The sequence below is a fragment of the Leucopleurus acutus genome (genome assembly GCF_964270905.1).
Source record: "Leucopleurus acutus genome assembly, chromosome: 1".
Lineage (NCBI taxonomy): Eukaryota > Metazoa > Chordata > Mammalia > Artiodactyla > Delphinidae > Leucopleurus > Leucopleurus acutus.
In genome coordinates, this window is record NC_139142.1 from 191,084,303 (window position 1) to 191,106,460 (window position 22,158).

The window sequence follows — 22,158 nt, forward strand, 5'->3', positions numbered from 1 at the left end:
ATTTTCATTGTGAAAAGCCTCAAAGGTTTTTGGAGAGCTGACACCTATAAGGATTTCATCTTCATCAAGAAAAGGAGTCAGAGTGATGATACACTGCATCTTGATTCACTTAGAAGGCTACTTCTCAGGAAAGAAGACTCAGTAATATCTAGACGAAGCATACGTGTCTATGATAAAAGGAAGGAGAAAGAGAAAGATGAAGATGATTTCAAGGCCATATGCTTGGGAAGCAAAAGAACACAGCAGAGAGATGTGGGAAGGAAATTAGTCTCTAGGAAGCTAGTTATCAACAAATCTTCACTAGTCCACATCTGGGTAGCTGTTGGTCATCTACACACTCTCCAGAGATGAATTTAACAAAAACTAGCCTGGTGTGAAGTCGGGAAACGTCAGCTCCATCACTGAGTGTTGTCTCTTTATTTCTGTGTCTGCTTTCTCATCTGCAAAATGAAGCCATTAGGGAAAAAAAAAAGTCGCAAGCACTATCCGGTTCTAACATTTTATGATTTTTTGAGATGGAATCTAAGAAATGAAAAGAATCTGATGAAAGAGATGTAAAGTTGGAGTCACTCCTTCATTTACATACTGTACTAGAAGAATCTCCTTAGGGGTGTGTATGGGGAGAGGAGTAAGCAAGACTATCAATCTACTGGTGCAAGAAAAAATGACCAGAACATCCGTTCATCGTTCTTTTTACCTTAAAAGGAAAGAAATGCATCTTAGATCAACATCAGCACCCTCATTTGGGTTCACTCGTTAGATGGCCCTATGTCAAGCGTCTGGTTTATTTACGGTAGGAAGTCATCTTTGTGGTTTTATAAAAAAAAAAAAAAAGAAAAAAAACCTTTCAGCAATGAGGTGAAGAGTGACCACAAAAATATTTTGTACTATACAGAGGTGATATAGTTACTTTATGGCAAAATACATAGAAGAACTTGTTCTAAATTTACTGACGTATTCTATGATCACAGCTGGACTGGCAGATTTTTTTTTTTTTCAATGAGCTTACTTAATCCCTTCAAGGTAAAGATGAGGTTTTAACAAGTGCAAGAAAATAGCTGCCTTTTGGAAAGAAACATACTCTGGAGAAAGCATTTTGAAAAGAGATGTGCTTTTGTATCAATAGAGAACTTAGAAATACTTTTCTAATCTATTTTAACTTTTTTTTTTTTTTTTTTTTTGCGGTACGCTGGCCTCTCACTGTTGTGGCCTCTCCCGTTGCGGAGCACAGGCTCCGGACGCGCAGGCTCAGCGGCCATGGCTCACGGGCCCAGCCCCTCCACGGCATGTGGGATCTTCCCGGACCGGGGCACGAACCCGTGTCCCCTGCATCGGCAGGCAGACTCTCAACGACTGTGCCACCAGGGAAGCCCTATTTTAACATTTTCAATAAATATAAAAAGGTTTTTTTATTTTGAACTCCCTCATCCTTATTAATATAAACTCTAATACCTTTTGTGAGAACATAATGAAAATAGAAATTTACCAGACAGATTTTAACCAAAACTGTTGCATAACTGGTAGATTGTTTAAAAATGAGAATTAATTTTAGTTAATAAATTTAGCCAATAATGCTCTTCGTCCATTTGGATCAATAAACCTTTGTGAGGTAACCTTTTTTTCAGCTATTCTAAGTTTTAAAACCAAATAGCAAAATAAACTGAATGTAGGACTAGACTTTCAAATTGCTTCCCCGCTGTTTACCGAGATTTTTAAAGACAATGGTACAAATTCATCCACAGTACCTTCATTAAGGTAAAAAAAACACCCCACAACATATCAATGATAATTTTTAACAAGAGCAAGTTCTTAGCTTTAATATTTATTTTATCTTTAGTGCATCCTTTTAATATTCCTGTAGATTATAAAACATAAAATAATGCAGTAGTACACACATGACACGTATAAATTAAAATGCAAATGTTGAGAGCATGTGCTCAGATTTTTGCCCCTGGTGTGATGCACAATAAAAACTTGGACACCTGGTAAATCTGTGGTAATCACACCAATTTATCTTTGTTTTTCCCAAGCTTGCAAAAAAGTAACAACCTTTAGAATCATTATTTACTTAATCATTTCTCCCAATACAATAAATAACGCCTTAAGTCAAAGGATTTCCTGAGATGGCTCCCCAAAGAAAAAAATGCCTTGTACCAAGCAAGTATACCTATTTCACAAACAGAAATTTACAAGTTATTTCTGCCTCATCAAATTCAATATGTAAAAGATTTCTTTCTACCCATCACACCTTAGTACATGTCTTGTTTTTCTAACTGTAAAAGTACTGCAATGAGTAGTAGTGGGGAAAATAAATCAAACTATAAAAAGACAGAAGTAATCACACACAGAAAAAGATATAAGTAGAAAGTGAAAAATTATCCACACTCCCTTCCCTCCTCAGAAAAGCATGTAGTATTTTTTAAATGCACTGGCTACTTTCTCACTCAATATTCAGTCACTTCTCCGTAGTAGAACATTCACCTCCATAAACATGTTTAATAGTTTCAATGTATTTCAATATACAGATACATCTTATTTCACTTAGCCCAAATATCACACTAATGGACATTCATATTATTTCCAATTCATGTACTACTATGAAAGATCTGTGTTTTGGTTTTTGTTTTTTAACGAAACACAGGATAGAAGGTCTCTCCTCGGTGTATCCAATAGTTTTAGGTAAATATTTCTAGCTTATAACTCATTATTTAGCACTATTCTGCATATCATCAGAACAGTCTTTTCTTCTCATAAATACCAAGTTGAAATGAATTCTTAAATGGTCTTTTGTTTCAGATTTGCAGAAATGGGGATGAATTTGTTCTGAAATAGTATTTGGCCACTCTGGTTAAGTGGAAAACAACAATTCCTTTCAAAATGTTACTGTGCACTGAAGCTTTTTTGAACTCTTGCAAAACTTTTTCACATGAGGAAACAAGGTAATTTCTTTAAAACAAAAAGAATATGAAAGATTTATATTCATAATTCTAAAAGTCCTTATTTTGAAATTAATGAAAAATTGATATTGTTTATTTAACTGAAGTCACACTATGTTCTCATTCAACACACTTCCCAAAGCCTATTCAGAATGGTCTGTGACTCATAACACGTGAATAAAGAGATTTCTTTAATAAGATAGAATATTTTCTGCTTTTTGTATCAAGCATTTAATATTTTAAAATAATTACAGGATAGGAATATTTCTCTCTTAGGTACTCAATCACTCAAGTTAAATATATATTACCATCTTTTATAAAAGGCCCTTAATTTTCTAATTCAAGCTTAAAAAAAAATCAATTAAGGTTCAATTTTTAAACAAATGTATTCTCCAGGGGCTAATTTTAAAGCCTACATCCATCTGAAATAGTCAGTAATTTAGGCCTCCCGAAAATTGGTAACTGTTATCTACTACTGTCACAACAAAACACATTCACATAAAGTGGAAATAACAGCTAATCTGGACGGCTCTGGTTTATAAGAATTCCTTTCTTTCTAAGAGTTCTACCCTTTGTTCCTTCAACTTTCTTCAATGTTCTCAGTTCTTTTTCTTCAGCAAAAGAGAAATGTTACTTTTTATATTGTGTAAAAGAATTAAAATAGGTAATTTTATTATATTATGAAAATACACAGTATACTCATTCATTTCTGCCGAAAGGAAAAATTACCTTGCTTTCTCCTTTCTGTATACCAGTTATCTAAACAGTAAGGAGCCGGGCACTCACAGTTAAAATCGGCTAAAGCTTCAACCCCCCCTCCCCAGCCTTGCCAGGCTGCAGGATGGCTGTAAAGTCAGCACAGGTGACTGACATGTTTACATCAGATAAGGTCGAGCAGAGCGCACAGCACACACAATCAAGCTCCAAGCCAACAACAGGACTACACACGGGTGATAAAAAGCAAACACATACACTCTGACTGTGGACTCCGCCGGACGCCCATGACATCTTCTGAACAGATTCATCTGAATCATTCATAAGTCAAGTCTGATGTGAAGCAGCAAGACTAAATAACTAATGACAAATTCCTGACTAGGATACTTCTAGCTGGAGAATTTTGCCTGCCGATAAACGCCATTGGGTTCGGTGTACCGTAAGTTACGTAGGGTAGGACCAGTTAAAGTGAGTCAACCACAAACAGTGGATACCGCACTGCTTCTGAGATCCAAGGACTCTGCCTGACAAATCACCAACTTCCAGTGACCCACACCACCGTCCCACTGTATGTCAGAGCAAAGAGGAAGGGAGGGAGGGAGGGAGGGAGGGAGGAAGGAAAGGAAAGGAAGAATGAGAGAGGAGGGAGGAAAGGAGGAAAGGAAAGGAAAGGAAAGGAAGGAAGGAAGAGGAAGGAAGAGGGAGGAAGGAAGGAAGGAAGAGGGAGGAAGGAAGGAAGGAAGAGGAAGGAAGAGGGAGGAAGGAAGGAAGGAAGGAAGGAAGGAAGGAAGGGAGGGAGGGAGGGAGGGAGGGAGGGAGAGGGAAGGAAGGAAGGAAGGGAAGAAAAAGGAAGGAAGGAAGTTAGAAAATTATCAAGCTTTATTTTCAGAGACACTGAGGATTCTAAAGCAGAAGGAAGAACGAAATTGTGAGAAGTGGGTCAGCTGAAAGCGGCTCTCCTTAGAGGGCAGACTCCTCTGTCCGCCAGCCTACCTGGCAGCCGGTCCTCCATCCCCCAGACTTGACGCCCCCATACTGCCCATGTGGGCATCCCTTTTATTATTCTGCCTAAAACTTCTCTAAACAGAGCTTGAAAAAGTTAGCATCCTCTTAAAAATATATATGTAAAGAAAAATGTATCTTTTTATTCCAATCTTTCCTGTTCAACTTAGAAATACTCAATCAAGAGTAGGAGATACGGGCTTCCCTGGTGGTGCAGTGGTTGAGAGTCCGCCTGCCGATGCAGGGGACGCGGGTTCGTGCCCCGGTCCAGGAGGATCCCACATGCCACGGAGTGGCTGGGCCCGTGAGCCATGGCCGCTGAGCCTGCACGTCCGGAGCCTGTGCTCCACAACGGGAGAGGCCACAACAGTGAGAGGCCCGCGTACCGCAAAAAAAAAAAAAAAAAAGAGTAGGAGATGGGGTAAAGGGCTCTCACCCACATTGCTGGGACTACAAACGGGTGCAGCCCCTCCGTGAAACAACCGGGCAACATGTACTGAGAGCCTAACATATTCATACCCTCTGAACAAGTAACTCCCCCAAAGGGGAATCTGTTCTAAGGAAATCATCCAATATAAGAAAAAGTTTTATACAACGAGATGTTGATGGCACCATTATTTATGGTAGCAAAGAACTGGAACCAATATACAGGCTATTGAAACTTCATTAGACTTTTAGGCAGTCATTAAAAATTGTCACTGTGAAGAATACTTAATGATATGAGGAAATATAGAGACAGTATAATCTCAAAGAGATTTTTTAAAAAGATATTGGAAAGATACCCACCAAAACATTGACATTGATTGCTTCTGGATAAAATGATCACGGTAATTCTTCACTATATTTGTCAATATTTTTCAAGTTTTTCATATGAAAATATACCACACACACACACACACACACGTCTCTCCTCTTAAATGCCACTGAAAACCATGAAAAGCTCTAGTTCACCTAAACAGACATAAGAAAAAAGAAGTTCCATATAACACAAAATAAAAATATTCACTGTGGCCTATTTACTGGACCAAATTTTCATTGACATGTTTTAAATCTGTGAATATCTGATGCTGCAACTGCAAAAGAAAAGTAAGTCAAAGGGACACACTAGCTTCTCCTAACCTATATTTTTCATTTAAAATGCCTCTTAAATTTGCTCCTGTCCTCCTACTTTGCCTCAATGTGCCAAAAAAAAAAGAAGTGTCTTCTGGGTTTATCACAGTTGTTTCTGAACAGTTCTTGCTATGCCAAAGCATTTGAACTTTTCACCTGTGTGCAGGCAGAGTCTGGTTTATGAATGGGTTGTATTCCAAGTGTTCATTTGGAAGGTGGCTGTTTGTTTCAATGGGGAAACGTAGTCCAGTTCCTAATGGAGTAAAAGCCTGGGGTCTTGGTCCTATGAGGGAGGGGTTAGTTGAAGAGAAAGTTTCTTCTCAGGCTTCTGGGCACAGAAGAAAGCTAGAGCACAGTTTCAGAAAGGTAAAGCTGATTAGCAGCACAGTGAAACCGGTCATTTTGGAGCATGGAAATGTCAGGAGTCAGGGAAGACTTGTGAAAGATGCATGAACACCGCAGGCCTTGGGTATGTGAAAGACGGAGAGGGCAACGTGGTCGGGCTGGAGGAGGATGACTCAGGAAATTCAAGAGTAAAGAAATTAAGTTTCTGCTTATTTAGATGAGTGTCTTCAAATTTTTTAAGACTATGGATGACTCAGTCAGCAAGGCTTCCAGCACCATTCATACTTGGCTATCCCTGGAAACAAAACAATGACAACTGGGCTTCCCTTGTGGTGCAGTGGTTAAGAATCTGCCTACCAATGCAGGGGACACAGGTTCGAGCCCTGGTCCGGGAAAGTCCCACATGCTGCGGAGCAGCTAAGCCCGTGTGCCACAACTACTGAGCCGTGAGCCACAACTACTGAAGCTGGCGCACCTAGAGCCTCTGCAACAAGAGAAAGCCTGCTATGAGAAGCCCGTGCACCACAACGAAGAGTAGCCCCCGCTCAGCGCAACTAGAGAAAGCCTGCGTGCAGCAACGAAGACCAAACGCAGCCAAAAATAAATTTATTTAGAAAAACAAAACAAACAAACAAAAACAATGACAGCGATTGTGTGTGTGTTTGTGTGTAGCGGGATTCCAATCTGGGTGTACAGGTATGCAAAATAAACTGTAAATACAAATGTTTCTATTTATAATGCGATAGGTGTGTTCTTGAAAAACTTTAGGTTCTGCCTAACACTAAAATAGATTTTAGGGAGAACACTCAAAACCTGTGAAAGGCTTAAAAAAAAAAATGTTGGGCTTCCCTGGTGGCGCAGTGGTTGAGAGTCTGCCTGCCGATGCAGGGGACACGGTTTGGTGCCCCGGTCTGGGAGGATCCTACATGCCATGGAGTGGCTGGGCCCATGAGCCATGGCCGCTGAGCCTGCACGTCCGGAGCCTGTGCTCTGCAATGGGAGAGGCCACAACAGTGAGAGGCCCGCGTAACGCAAAAAAAAAAAAGAAAAAAAGAAAAAAAAATGTTAAAAATATACATGTCCGTCTTCAAAACTGTTTAATTCCTAAGAAAAACAGAAGGAATTTTACCTTTAAAAATACAATTGTGAAGATCATTCAACACAAATAATATAAGGAACGATTGAGTTTATACAGACTAGAACCGAATGCACATAGACTGGACAGAACCATGAAATTAGTTCTTCCAAGACATTGGACCTGTCCACCTGAGTCAAGCAAGGACAAGGGGGACAGGTGTCCCGCTGTCCTACCTGGTCTGCTCCTTTGGCCACATCGGGTATTTTTGCATCCAGTTGCTGTTATCTGGAGGCATTAAACAGTGCTGTGTCCAAGGAAAACTGTGTAGGGACCAATTTCTGCCTCGTATGTCAGCACTCCCCATTGACCAAACTTGTGTAAACTAATTTGTGTAATGTAAACACGCACATAGCAAAAAAGCCTGCATGATTACGCATTTTCTAAAGTAGATTCAAATCTGTAAAGGAAACCCCACTTTCTTTTCTTCCATCCAGCCTGACCACCGCGTGAAAGCTTCCTCCAGGATACCAACACTTAGGAATTCCAGATGAGAAGTCTGGGATGCATGACCTGAGAAAAGCAGGGCAGCTGCTAGCACACAGGGCACCTCTGTGCACATCAGAAGATGAACTTCCTCTGTGCAGGCAAATTACAAAAAGGGAGCTGTGGCCCTCTGCCGCGGGTGGTTGGCAGTACTGCCCCTTCCACCCAGGTGCCTCTGTGCAGGTGATGTGATAGCAGTGCCGTCCAGGTCCCTCATTCTGGGGTCGGTTAATACAGAATACCTTCCTCAACATGCAGGTGGAAACAAAAACAGAGCATGTTTATTACAATTACAAATAGCACTAAGCTCTGAATGTTAGGGGGTCCAGCAACTTGCAGATAGGATTTGAATCCTAAATGACCAAGTCCAAAGGAATCAATGTAAACAGAAGCAATTTAAATAGGAATACGTGGGGCTTCCCTGGCTGTCCAGTAGTTAAGACTCCATGCTTCCACTGCAGGGGGCACGGGTTCTATCCCCAGTCAGGGAACTAAGATCCTGCATGCCAAGAGGCACACCCCCCCCCCCAAAAAAAAGGAATACATGCAAGAGAATGGAAAAAAACAGAACTGTAAAAATAGAAGATGGGAAGCATAATGGCACCTGAGGAAAGGTTCAGCAGGTCCCTGAAAATGACACAGGCCCTTTATGCTTTTTTTTCTTTCTTTTTAATAAATTTATTTATTTATTTTTGGCTGCATTGAGTCTTCGTTGCTGCACGCGGGCTTTCTCTAGTTGTAGCGAGCGGGGGCTACTCCGTTGCGGTGCACGGGCTTCTCACTGCAGCGGCTTCTCTTGTTGCGGAGCACAGGCTCTAGGTGCGCGCACTTCAGTAGCTGGGTCTCGCAGGCTCTAGAGCGCAGGCTCAGTAGTTGTGGCTCATGGGCTCAGTAGTTGTGGCTCGCGGGCTCTAGAGCACAGGCTCAGTAGTTGTGGCGCACGGGCTTAGTCGCTCTGTGGCATGTGGGATCTTCCCGGACCAGGGCTTGAACCCGTGTCCCCTGCACTGGCAGGTGGATTCTCAACCACTGTACCACCAGGGAAGCCTCCTTTATGCTTTTGTACATGCTGCTTACTCTGCCTATGACCGTCTTCTCCAGCCTCTTTGAATGTCAACTCATTCATCAAGATACAACTCAAATAGCACTAACTCTCCCCGGGGAAGTTTATGGAGCCTCTGTTGTCTGGAGATCTGTGCACACAACCTGGGGAGAGGGGACCCTCGTCTAGAAGGATTCCAAGGCTTGAGAACTATCACTGTCCCTCCACCCAGGTGCCACCCAGCAGCCAAGCCTGCACGGCAGGAGACCCAATGGCCGCAGCTGTCTGATCTGATGGCCGCTCTCTTTTTTGTCTCTACCCTTCTCTCCCTCATACGAAATCTGAAATTAGGATGTAGGGTGACTAAATGCCATCCGAATGGACCTGGATCTGGGGGCAAATAAACATAGTTGCTGTGTGGGGTCTACTTGTACAAAGCAGCTGAGAAAAGACAATATTATTAGAGAAAAGGTTCACGAAAAGTGATGCAAAGATTAGCGAGAAAGCGAGGAAGGAGGAGCTTTGGATCCTGGTCTCTGTTGGACTCTCAACGCCCATCTGTTCCAGGAGCTGCCCCATCACCCCTCCCTGTGTTTTCTTTTAGCTGATCTGACTGTCATTTACAACCAAATAAACCTTGAAGGCAGTTCTGTTAATTCACCAATTTAGCACCTTGTTTACATAATTACATGCCTATCTTCCCACTAGGACTAGGAACTCCTTACAAGCAAAAACTGTCTTTTTCATAATGCTTCCTCTAAGGCCTTAAAGAAAACACCTCAAAAAAAAAAAACAAAACCACCCTAAACCAATTACAGGTTATTGGTAGTAGAACTTTAGATATGAAAATGACATTTTACAAAATGAAGTACATCAAATGCTGGATTTACCTAAAAATTGGAAGATTTGTGAAAACACCAAAATAGGAAATAACATCATTTCCACATATGAGTAACCTAAGTGCAGATAATAAGAACTCCTTTTGGCTAATAGCCCAAAAGATAACCGTTAATGTAATGGAGAGTGTAAACGGAAGAAAACTATTTAGGTACCCAAACTAGAAAACCTGGGGTCGCCCTCAACTCCTTCCCATCCATTTCCCCCGGGTAATTACCAAATCCAGCTCAGTCAACTTCCCAAACATCTCTGGGGACACCCTCTCTCTGCCACCACGGAACTGCCCTAGTTCAGACTCTGGTCGCCTCTTACCCAGAGGACAGCAATGGCTTTAGCAGAGTCTCCTCTGGTGGCACTGAGTCCCGTCACTGACCCATCCCTGGGGTGGCCACAGAAACACCCGAGCACCCTGGGGCTCTGACTTCTCCCTTGTTGCCTGTCACTCCCTCTGTTTAGAAACTTTGATGCTGATTTCCATTTCCGCTAATAGGGTGGAAATAGGTTATTCAGATCAACTCTGCCGCTGAAAACAGCTAAACATCCTGAATAAAATATTTTTTCATACATCTCCTTAAAGGCATCAAAGCGCTGAAGAGGCAGGAGTTACCTTGCCAAAATCTGAGTGAAAGCAGAGTGCGAGAGCCATGAGCTCCCACGGAAGCCACTCACTCTGACGGCTTTGATGGTCCCGTGGGCTGAGAGGAACAGAAGTCGGATCCCCAAGGTGGGGATCTAATGGGAAACCCTTTCTCCGTAAGGGTAGGATCCAAAAGGGTCACAGCCTCAGCGTAAAGGTGATCCCAAAATAAACCCATTCCACCCCCAGGGGACTGCAGCCCAAATGTATATCACCAGCAAGTCCAAAAACTCCCAAGCTGTGAGCTTAGTCTACAATGGCCTTGGTCTGTAGTGCCCCTAAGCCACCTGGCCCAGGAGACAATCCTCTCTAGAGGGACACACTTTCACTCCAAGACTTGAAAATCCTCCTCGAGTAATGGTTCAAGGCAAATGAGCAGCTCATGGCCAAAATTACCAAGCAAACATGGGAACAAGGCACCATGACTAAGAACCAGCAGAAACGCAACATGGTAGAAAGATACCCCGGAAGACTCAAGGTACTAGTATCATCGCTATTCTCACAATGCTTGAAGAATCTTAAGTTTAACTTACGGCACGTTTCTGAACGCTAGAACTTTGAGAGGCATGCCTGAGGCTGTTAACAGGCCCCAACTACGGGGAATAAAGCAGAAATGACATGGCAGTGCGCTCTTCTATGAAATAAGGTCTCGGATTGTTCAGAAGTGCTTTCAAGGCCTCCACACAATTGACTTGGTGACGTTCTAGGAGAGAAGCTGTTGACTCTCCCTGAAACTTCTCTGCCGTGTTCACAAGGCAAAGTTCTCGCAGGCGGCTGTGGCCATCGGCTCTTGGTTTGTCATCAGCTTGTGGTTACCCCACATCTCTTATCACCAGCTTGCAGCGAGTCCTCCCCTACTCTCCCAGGCGTTGCTCAACCCGCTCAGCAAACCGCTCTCAACACTCTGCTCAATCCTAGCAAAAACAGAGCTTACGTGCTGATGAAAATTCAACGTGGAAGGGCTCACAGCACACCCGTGGAGCACTTCAGCGGCTCCACTAAGTCATTCAACAGTATTTATTGGGTACCTACTACATGCAAGCACCGTTCCGGGTGCAGGGAGGTGGCAGCAAATATGACCTGGTCTCAGCTGCTGGTGAGCTGAAGTTAACGGGTTCACAGCCCAGCGGGGGGAGAGAAGTAATAAACATGTAAACACCTCCTTTTCCGACAGTGTCAAGTGTCACAGAGAGGATAAGAGCTGTGTGAGAGTGGAGGGCCTTCTTTAGATGTGGTCAGGGAGGCTCTCGGAAAGGGCAACCCTTCAGCTGACAAAGTAAAATGACAAGGGGCCCGAGGGAAGAACATTCCAGACAAAGAGAAAAGTAAACGCAGGAGCTCTGTGGCTGCTCTGAACTTGGCTTGTGTAAGGAACAGAAGACCAGCGTGGCTGGAAGGGAGAAGGCACAGGGCGTAGTCGGGGCCAGGCCAGTAAGAAGTCTAAGCCACTGGAAAGAGGTCGGGCTTTTTTTTTTTTCCTCTTCAAGTTTGTACTTTTTGTTTATTTGGCTGTTAAAAAAATTTTTTTTTGATGTGGACCATTTTTAAAGTCTTTATTGAATTTGTTACAATATTGCTTCTGTTTTATGTTTTGGGTTTTTTGGCCACGAGGCATGCAGGATCTTAGTTTCCTGACCAGGGATCGAACCCTCACCTCCTGCACTGGAAGGTGAAGTCTTAACCACTGGACCGCCAGGGAAGTCCCTCAAGTTTGTTTTTATTTTTTTACTTATTTTTTTCTTTTTACAATGTTTGTAAGTTTCAGGGGTACAGCAAAGTGATTCAGTTATACGTATATAGGGAGGCCTCTGGAAGGTTTTCTCTGAAGAAGTGACAGGACATCATTTACGTTTCAGAAAGATCACTGCCACCACTGTTGAGAACTGGGACTGAGACAGGGCAAAGGGACCACCCGAGGGACCTGAGGGCCCCTGCCATGTTCTAGAGGAAGAGAATTCATACGGAAAGAGAGAAGTATGCAGAGTCAGAACTCAGAAATGCGGATCAGGAGGGAGAGGTGAGGAAAAGAGAAGGATCAAGGTTTGTTCCTGAGTTTGGGGATTGAGCACCTGGGTAGATGGTGGTCCATTGACTGAGATGAGGGAGAAATTAGTTCAGGGCATGACGGGAGGTGGGGCAGGACAGGGAGAGGGAACCAGGAGTCCTGGTGGGGACACATCTGAGGTGCCCGTTAGGTAGTCAGGTGAAATACCAAATAAGAAATTGAAATATGGAGCCCGGCAGGGAGGTCAGAAGGGAAGATGTCCATTTCTTAACTATGAGCGTGAAAAGCCACGGGACTAAACAAATAAGGTCATGCAGATGAAATACACTCTGTAGTTCCAGAAGAAAACCCTGGACAGAGTCCTGGGGCGCTCTAACATTTAGAGGCTGAAAGAAGGATGAAGAGTTCGATAAGGCACCTAAGGAGTGAAGGAAAACAAGAATAAAACCAAGAAGGTGGCCTCTGGATCTGAAAACATGAAGGTGAGGCTGACAGGGGCAGCTTCCCGGGAGCGGTGAAGGTGGAAATGGCAGGTGGGACGCAGGGGGGCCGGACAGCCACTACAGACCACAGGACAGAGCGGCTTCAGGCGAGGGTTTTCAACTTCTGCTCTAACAAGGAGCAGAGAAGGAGAGTGGACGCTAACATGAGAGATGTGACACCAAAGGAGGGTTTCCGCTGTCAGGGCTGTTTATTTTGTTTCCGAGATGGGAGGTCCCAGAGCCGGGAACGCCGTCCAACACCAAGTGAGGCAACAATGGAAAGAAAAAGTCTTTTTCTCCAATTCGGTGGCCACCACCCACAGGTGGCTATCGAGCACTTTAGGGAAATCTGAATCATAAGATTTAATTTTAATTAAATGAGATTTAAATAGCCATCTGCGACTAGCAGCCAGCAAACTAGACAGCACGGTGCTCCAGCGCATCTGCAGGCTGATGGATTCGGTGTCCAAAAGCTGGTGGATTGGGTAGCAGGGAGAGTGGAAGGCGATACCTTCTACGTGTTCAACGCCTTCTAAAGCCTTAAAGGTAATCAGCTAGGGGGTGGGGGAGACAGAGGGACAAAACACCAGAGGGAAGTTTAAGGAGAGCAGAGAACACACTGAGAGAGAATAGTACAGTCCCAGGGTTGAGTACCACTTGCTTTTGATGGTAAATTTTAAAGTGGCCCTTGTCAGAACTGTTAAGTTTTTCTCTGGCAAACAAAGCCTCCTCGGCCTTTGAAAATCTGCCCTCGAACTACCTTCTCGACCATCTCCTAGCACTCCCCCTCATTCACCTCTGTGGTTTTCGATGTTGGTGGCAGAACCTTTTTTCCCTTGTACCTGTACAGTATGTATTCCTTGCCCGCAATTAAAAAAAAAAAAAAAAAGTTGACAACGATGAGAACAAAACCAAGCTGCTCTGGATGAGGCTGAGGTGAGGGATAAATTCCCCCACCAACTCAGCCCCCTGCCCCCAGCCTCAGAGGCACCTCCAGGGAACCCCAGGGTTTGAAACCAAAGAGTTACCCCGGACAGTGCTTCTCAAACTGGAAGGTGCTTACAAATCACCTGTCTTATTAAAATGCACATTCTGCCCCAGACGGTCTGCAGAGAGGCCCACAGTGCTGCCTTTCCAGCAGGCTCCTGGGTGACGGCTGTTGCCATGTGTCTGTGGATTACACCTGGAGTGAGCGGCGAGGCCCGAGGCCACGGCCACAGCAGAGCCCTCAGCATTGCATCGTTCACTCGGTCGGCTTACTTTTGCCAGTACTTCCCCTTGGCCACACACACCCTTCCTTGCCTCCTCCAGCTGGGAGACTCTATTCCATCTTCAAGGGCCTCTCAATGTCACATCCTCTTGAACCTTCTCCAAGAGTCCTGGGCAGAAGTAATCATGACCCAGTCGCCCCCACCTCCAAACCCCCCGCACTTTCCCCCTTTCTCACTCTGCTCCAGCCACACAGGCTTCCTTGCAGTTTTCTAATCATGCCAAGTCAGCACCAGCCTCAGGGCCTTTGCATGAGCTATTCCTTCTGCCTAAAATGCCCTTCCCCCAGATATCCTCATGCCCAACCCCTTCATCTTCATCTCTTTACTCAAATGTCTTCTTCATAAGGTTTATACTCTGACCACCCTATATAACACCCTCCACCCCAGCATTCCTGATACTATAGTCGTTTATACACATGTTTATGCATATGTCTGTTTCCCCTGCAGTTATGAGCAATTTGAAGGTACGGTCCACAATATATTCATTTTGCATCCCAAGCGTCCTGCACAGTGTCCTTATGTTAAAAAAAAAAAAAGGTGAAATATCAAATTAATAGCTGACACAACCTGTAACTAATGAATCTGAACTACATTTTTGACTCCTTGAACTGCCTGATCAAGGCGTTAAAGATACAAAGAAGAACATTATAACAAAGCAGAAAAAGACATCAAAGCAAGGGCACCAAGATAACTCTAAAATGATTAACTTGTAACTCAAAGATGCACAAGGATGCCAAGTGCAATGGTGATGTTTTGTCTGTGAACCAGGATAAGAGAACAATTAATTTAACATGCGCTCTAGTAATTTTCCATGTTCTGCCATTTAAAATACTTTAAAAATGATAAAATGAAAGCTAACATTTATTAAGAACTTGCCACGTGCCAGCAACTCTTTAGGCATCTTACAAGTACCAACGTATTTAACCCACATAACCTCCATAATAAGCACTACTAATATCTCCTTTCATAAAAGAATTGTGACTAAGGTCACACAGCCAACCAGACAGTGTGGTTTCAGAGCCTGAACTCCTAACCACTGCGGACCGGTGAAAAACTATGCTTACTTTGAATGTCAAGGTTTATCTTTAGGTAGGTTACTGTTTTAAAACTCCCTACAAGACTTTTCGTAAAGAAGTTTTATATATGCCCTCTTCCTACGTGCTTTGAATATAAGCAATGCTCTTCTTTCTGTAAAGGAAAAACTGTTTTCTCTTTTTCTCCATGCTAATAGCTAATACTTTGTCAAAGCCTTTAAGACTAAGGAAGGAAAGAAAAGATCTCCAAGAAATGAATAACTCCCGGGCCTGTCCCAGGTAGCACAGTTCCACGGTTAAGGGTACGAGATTGAATCCCACCACCTACTAGCACTGTGATCTCGGCAGGTAATTAATTCAACCTCTGCCTGTTCCTACTATTCTTCCGAGCCGCTGGGCTTCCCACCCCACACCATCCCCAACTTATTCTTGCGACGGTTCTTAACTGGGTTCCATGAACCCTCAAGTGGTCCGTGGATAGAATTCAGGGGATCTGTGAACTGGGTAGGATGTATCCTATGTGTTTTCATTAATTTGTTCAAAAGCATTGTTCTAAGAAGGGATCCACAGCCTTCACTGGACTCCCGTGGGGTCCCTGGCACAAAAAGCGGAAATGTGGTTAAAAGTATATCCCGAGAAATAAGCTAGGAGGTATTTTTAACTGTTCAAGAAAGGAAATAAACCTGGTTTGGTTGGTAGAGATGAGAATGTTAAGATATAGAGTCAAGGGAAATACCTAGGTATTCCTAAATAAAACGGCATCTTTTACCTCCCTTCTAACCTTCTAGAAGAAGCTGCCCCACTTCTACTCATTGGCTCCATAAATCTTTAAGCTCTCACACCTGCACACACACATCCGAATCAATCACTGTCTCAAAAGTATATCCATGAACACTGTGTTCTCCGGCACATCTAATTCCGCTAACCTTCCGGCTGACTTTTCTCTTGTCTCACATTTCTTCCTTCTCCACCCCTCCCTCAAAGCCAAGCGTCCCAGGTGTTCCTATTTCTCCCTCAGAGATTGAATTTACCCCCATGGCTTCAACCACCAATCCTGCATGGATAACTATCAATTCTCCATCCCAGCCCTAACCTTCTCCTGAGCTCCGATGCTACCTTCCAACACCCCGCAACTGTCCACCACCATCACCTGCAACTCAACACATCTCAAATCAAAAATCTGTGTATCCTTTCTCAACACACAATTCCTTCTCTTAACTTTTCAAGCTCAATCACATGGTCACCATTCTTCCAAGGATTCATCACATGCTGTCAGAGGACAAATCCTGAACATTTTTCCTTATTTTTAACGATATTCCTTCTACTGTATGTACTCCAAGTACAGGCTGTGGACCAGCGGCGTCTCATCACCTAAGAGTGTGACAAAAGCAGAATCTCAGGACTCGCCCCAGACCTGCTGAGTCAGAATCTGCATTTTTAAAATGTCCCCAGGTGATTCAAACACACATTAAATTTTAAGAAACACCTGTCTAGCGCTTATTAATATGCTACTAGCCTAACAGCATCTGAATTTGTTCATTTTTAGGTATCAATTACTGAATCCTTATTTTGTGCCAATTACAGTGCTAGGCTTTAAATACATTATCTTACCCTCAAAATAATACTGTGAGGTAATCATCATCATCTCCATTTGTAAGAATGAGTGAATTGAGGCTCAGGAGAATAAATCATCTATCTGCTCAAACAGCCCATCAAGACAGAGGCAGGACTTGAACCTAACCTGTCTGAACACAAACCATTTGGCCAAATTGCACCAATTCCCTTAAATTCCAAAATTTGTATCTCCAAGGGTATGTTGGCAGATTTAATTACTCTGGGGGACTGCATTTTCTAATCAACATAAGGTAGATTTTGTTTGTTTATTTACAATTCTTGCTGAAAATCTTTCTAAAGACATAGCAGACAGCAGACAATCCTATCATAGAAAGAGAAATCATGGTCTTGCCAAGGGCATCATTCTGAATATTCAAGTTCATTCTACGGTAGCCAATAAATGGAGAACAAAATGTATTCTGTTCTCAGGATGTAGTCCCAAGTTTTAGGTGGTATGAAACTATTTCCCTAATTATAAACTCTGTGTGTGTGTTGTGTGTGTTGTGTGCTTGGCATTCTTCTTTTCTCTAAAGTAAAGGGAAGAAAGAAAAATTGTGTGAGACTAGTTCTTGAATGAATGGTTATTTGGGTTCCATTCACTGGGTTCATCTAATGTCTAGCTCATTACTGTTCTCATTTAATTACTTCATTACGTTCCATTCAGACACTATTTCATAGTTATTTCACTTTTAAACCCTAGTTTCCTTCTTTTACCTTTTTCAGTGCCCAAATATAAACCCATGAACCTAAAAGACATCACTATTTCTTCAATATTATTTCAATTCCAGGACCTTGTTGAGAATATAACAAAGGCTACGATGCTCAGCTCAGAAAACCGCGTTATCTGCCAAGACACACAAAACATGGCGCATGGGCACCAAGACAATCTTAGATGAGCACTAGGTAAGTACTAGCTCTAACACTAGGATGGATACCTGCCTGATGTCACCTGTCCCTTCTCTGAGAACTGTTCTTCCCCAACTCCAATGGGCAAGAGCTGCCACCTTTTCTCAGCGGCTTGGTCTAGGGAAATGCCACAAATGATGGAAGCCAAACCAGTCAGAATCCTTCCATTGGACTTTTATAACTGAATCGGAGACAGAAAGACCCTTTTGGGGGGTGGAAATTACAAAATGTGAAATTCAGGAAGCATTAGTTCCCCGCCCTGTGGAGGAAACCGGACAGCAATGAGCAAGAATATAGCCAAACGCACCCAACGACACCCAAGCACCTGGTTCCAATTATTGCCAAAGCCCAGCCCCAGCCCTGCTCTCCTGGTCTGCTTACCAATTTGTCCTTCCACTGTGACCTCCAAAACCCTCCTAATATTTACAGATTTTGCCTCTGCTCATCCACATTTCCACAGCTTGCAACCAAAAAAACGAACACTAATGTTGGTTACTTCGAAACACTACGTTTGTTTTAAACAAGTTTTATGCCCTTTCAATTTTTTCTATGCAAAGGTCTTCCTTTAGATATTGAAATAGGCTTTTAAATACTCATTTCTAAAAGGCCCTCATTTCACTCCGCATAAAAATCTTTTAGAATATCTATTTAAAACAAGGCTTGACTCCTAACATTCTACATGCATTCTCCACACACTATTAAAATATAATTGTAAGAAGCTAACTCCCTGATCGTTTTTAGTTTAATTCCAAATGTAACAAGACAAAATTGCCTCAAGTCATCTTTTCCTTTATGTATTCAATTATATTCTCCGCTTAAAATACTTAAAATAAAAATTGGCAGTGATCCATTCACTGATGGGTAGTCTAAGTCAGAAAGCAGTAACATATCGAATTAACCACACAAAGTCAAGCTTATTCTTGTCATTGAGAATTACCACCACAATGGACTTGAAATTTTCCACCTTAACTGCAAGTTTCTATATTTCAATCAAACAGACTTGGACTTAATAGACTGCAACGCAGTCCGACTACAGTCAATCCCACAAACTCTTAGTTCACACATCTCTTGCAATCACCACAGATTTCCTTGCCCCAACCATGGCCTTGAAAATTCCCTGAGTGTGGCTGCATTTGCAAGGTTATAATAGCGATGCAACTTTTGTTATACACTATTATTCTTCCTAGTCTGGGGCTCCCAACTTAATGGTAGGAACCTACTCGACTGTCGAATCTTGAAGTTAGAAAAAAAGTTGGAAATCATCCATTCCAATCACCTTAACTCACAGATACAAATATTGATACAAAAATAGTTAACAGGCCCAAGGTCAACAGCATTAGAGAAAGAATTAGAACATGGATCCAATGAGCATTTTACTATGGTGTGTAGATGACTCCCAATCTTGTAAAATGCTTGAAGGATCCTCCATGTAGTAGATGACTACGGTTCCCCTTTAGTGCTCCAAATATATGGTTATTTCTAAATGTCCTTAAGACAAATGCACATGAATTTTAAAAGCAAGAAATTGCTATGTTCATGACATCTTTTCCCATTAATCCTGATCACATTAGAAATGTAGGGAAGGACTGATTTGAATGATCTCTTCCTGCTCTACTAGGCTTTCTCAAATGTCTCCATTCATACACAATACAACTGACAAATTTATTCTCATATTATACTGTAGACTTTGGTGCATACAAGGTCATATGAAAACATTTATCTAAGACTTTGTTACCTAAAATGAAATCAACCAGAAACACATGGCATCTGAGTGTAGATCTCATCTTTATATACCCGTCCTTTCTTTAAAAAAAAAAGAAAGAAACAAAATAAACATTTTTAAAAAGAAGTCTGTGAAACAGACCTTTCTTATGTCAACTCGAGCCCTAAAAATAAAAATATTTGGACAAAAATGTGAGGGGCATTTTTAGCAATCTTTTGCACAGAGGCTAGCACAATGTGCCTGATATATATTTGTTGAATGAATAACATGGTTATACTGCATACTATGGAAACGACTCCTCTGGATGACTACACTTAGACTTGCTAACTTCTCTTGAAAGCAAAAGAAAATGCACTATCTACAAATCACATTATTTTAATAAGCTTTAAGTAGTTTCAAAATATTTCCAATTAGCAAGAAACTCTAAAACAAATGTAGCAATTCAAAAGTATAAAGTAGCAACAGAAGTGGGTACAGTAAAAACACCACACAATTACAAGGTTTTCTAAAGTAAACTGGAATTGGGACTAATTCCCAGACAGCACACCCTTTCAGTGGCATATTATCATCACTACTTTACTAGATTAAACGCTCAGACACAAACACTTTCCTGACCAAAACACCAGAACTTCAAAGGAGATAAAAGCACCCATACATACAGAACTAACAATATTATTTTTTTAAAAAACAACTAACAGCAACATAATAAAAAAAACTTAAATTTAGAACATAACTCTAAACTGTACACTTATTACACAGAAAAAATAACACTTTGTTTACTTTAATAAAACGTAGGGGGTTTTTGATGCAGTAGTGTCGGCTGTTGCAAAAGCTTGCATTCTTAATTGCTCAAGAAGTTATCAGGAAGTTAAAATGAACTCCAGGCGATCAGGCATTAGGCTGATAGGAATAATCAAGTCTCCACCTTCTTAAAAACAGTCACTGCTTGCAAGCACTATCGATCAATCCTGATACAGTTTCACCTTTTCCCCAGCTCAGCCTGGGAAAGAAAAATACAAATACGATGCTTTTGAGCCATTTCAACCAACTTCACTACACCGAGAATGTTCTTTCGAAATCCAACATGGTTTTCTGTCATTTCTATTATGCTGAAAAGGGCCCACAGACATCCATCGAAATCAAAAGTACGGAAGGCAAGCGTACACTTCTCCTCAGAAGCTAACCGACTGCAGTGGGTAAGGTCATGGTCAAAATTCACAGGCTCATTTAAACTTTCATGGCTCAGCCAACAGCTCCTATTAGATTTCCTGATCCCAAGAAGATTAAAACTGCAAGAGTTTCTCGCTGGAAGATCAGCAGGAAACTATTTCGGACCCTCAGACCGCAGTCCGCATAGCCCGCAGCGGCGCATCTCCAGGACCTCGGGCTAGCGGGTTACGCTAACCTTTCCAAGCCGTCTCCTCCAACCTCTGAAACAAACCCCCCCAAACGGGTACAGTCAACTCAATACAGCCGTCCACCGCGCCCGCCGAGACCCCCTCCCGCTGTCATCCCCAGGCCGCCCTTCCGCAGTCGGCGACTTCGGCCTGGCTCCCCAAGGTGGGGGAGGAGGTCTGGGGAGTAAGACTCCCCGCCAGGCAGCTCTTCAGCGGGCACAGCGGCAGGGCGATGCGGGAGAGGAGCAGAGGAAGATGCTCAACACCAGAGCCATATTTACATTGGCTTTATCTTTGCCAAAAAGATTCCTGGCGTCCAAGAATATCGCCTTTAAAGGGAAAAAAGGACCTAAGCACTAAGCCGCTGCCCAAAGCTCCGCGATCTCCAGTATTCTCACCCCTGTGCCTGGTGCGGGGAGGCTTCATAGGCTCCCAGCCTCGGGCAGATACACCTGCCGGACGGCGGAGGACCCGACCTCCCCCGCCGCCCCCGCAGAGGAAGAAAGCGCCGGGACTCTCGCCCCAACAGCCCCCGCCGGGGTGACAGCCCAGGAGGAGTCGTGCCCCGCACAAACTTCCCAGTTCCCGGGCTGCAGGGGACAGATCGGCCAGCAAGCGGACGCACGGACCGGGGGCGACACTGGTACCCGCCGCAGGGCTCCACTGCAAATGGGACCCCCTCGTCCTGCATCCGGCCCTAGGTCCCTAGGGGGTCCAAGTGGCGCCTGGGCGGCCCCGAGGGGCGGGCGCGCGGCGCGGGGCTGGGGGCACCGAGGCGCCGCGGCGAACGGGCAGCCCCGGAGGGCAAACAGCCGTAGGGCCCGGGCCCCGCTCGGGCTCCCCGCCCCTCAGCAGCTGCAGGGGGCGGAGGGGGAGGAGGAGGCGGCGGACGAGGACGACGACGAGGAGGACGACAAGGAGGACGAGGACGAGGAAAGGGACCGCGCGCCGCAGCCCGAGCCCTTACCGAGTGGTTTACCCCCCACATCAGGACGCTGAGCAGCGGATCGCTGGCCCGAAAGAGCTTCACTTTCTGCGCTACGAAGTGCTTCTTCTTGGTCTTGGTCTTGCTCGCCAGGACGGAGGACCCCAGGTTGCCGGGGGTCGCCATGGCCGCCGCCTCTGTCCCCTCCACCGCCGCGCTCCCGAGGCCGGGGACCCGCCCTCTCTACACGCCAGCCCGGGGAGGCAGCTGCATCTCCCCCGGCGGCGGCCCCGGCGCGCCGTGCCCCGCTCCGGCTGCCGGCACGCTTGTTCCGCTCTGCCCGCGGTGCCCGCTCTGCCCGGCTGGCGAGGGAGGCTACGTTCGGCTCGCGCTCCGGCCCGCTTCCCGCGCCCGCCGCGGCTCCGAGCTCAGCCCGCGGCTGGACCGGGCGCGCCGCGAGCGGCTTCCGCGTTGGGCGCCGGCGTCATGACGCAGGG

General features: G+C 44.1%; 1 protein-coding gene across 1 annotated transcript in view; it reads right to left on the reverse strand.

Moving 5' to 3' along the window:
• PIP4K2A (phosphatidylinositol-5-phosphate 4-kinase type 2 alpha) overlaps positions 1 to 22,046 on the reverse strand; it is a 179,508-nt gene extending 157,462 nt beyond the window's left edge. The window contains exon 1 of the mRNA XM_082846835.1: positions 21,704 to 22,046. Within this exon, the coding sequence (XP_082702961.1) occupies positions 21,704 to 21,847 (144 nt within the window). The 5' untranslated portion in view covers positions 21,848 to 22,046. The remainder of the gene's footprint in view (positions 1 to 21,703) is intronic.
• Positions 22,047 to 22,158: the final 112 nt, after the last annotated feature.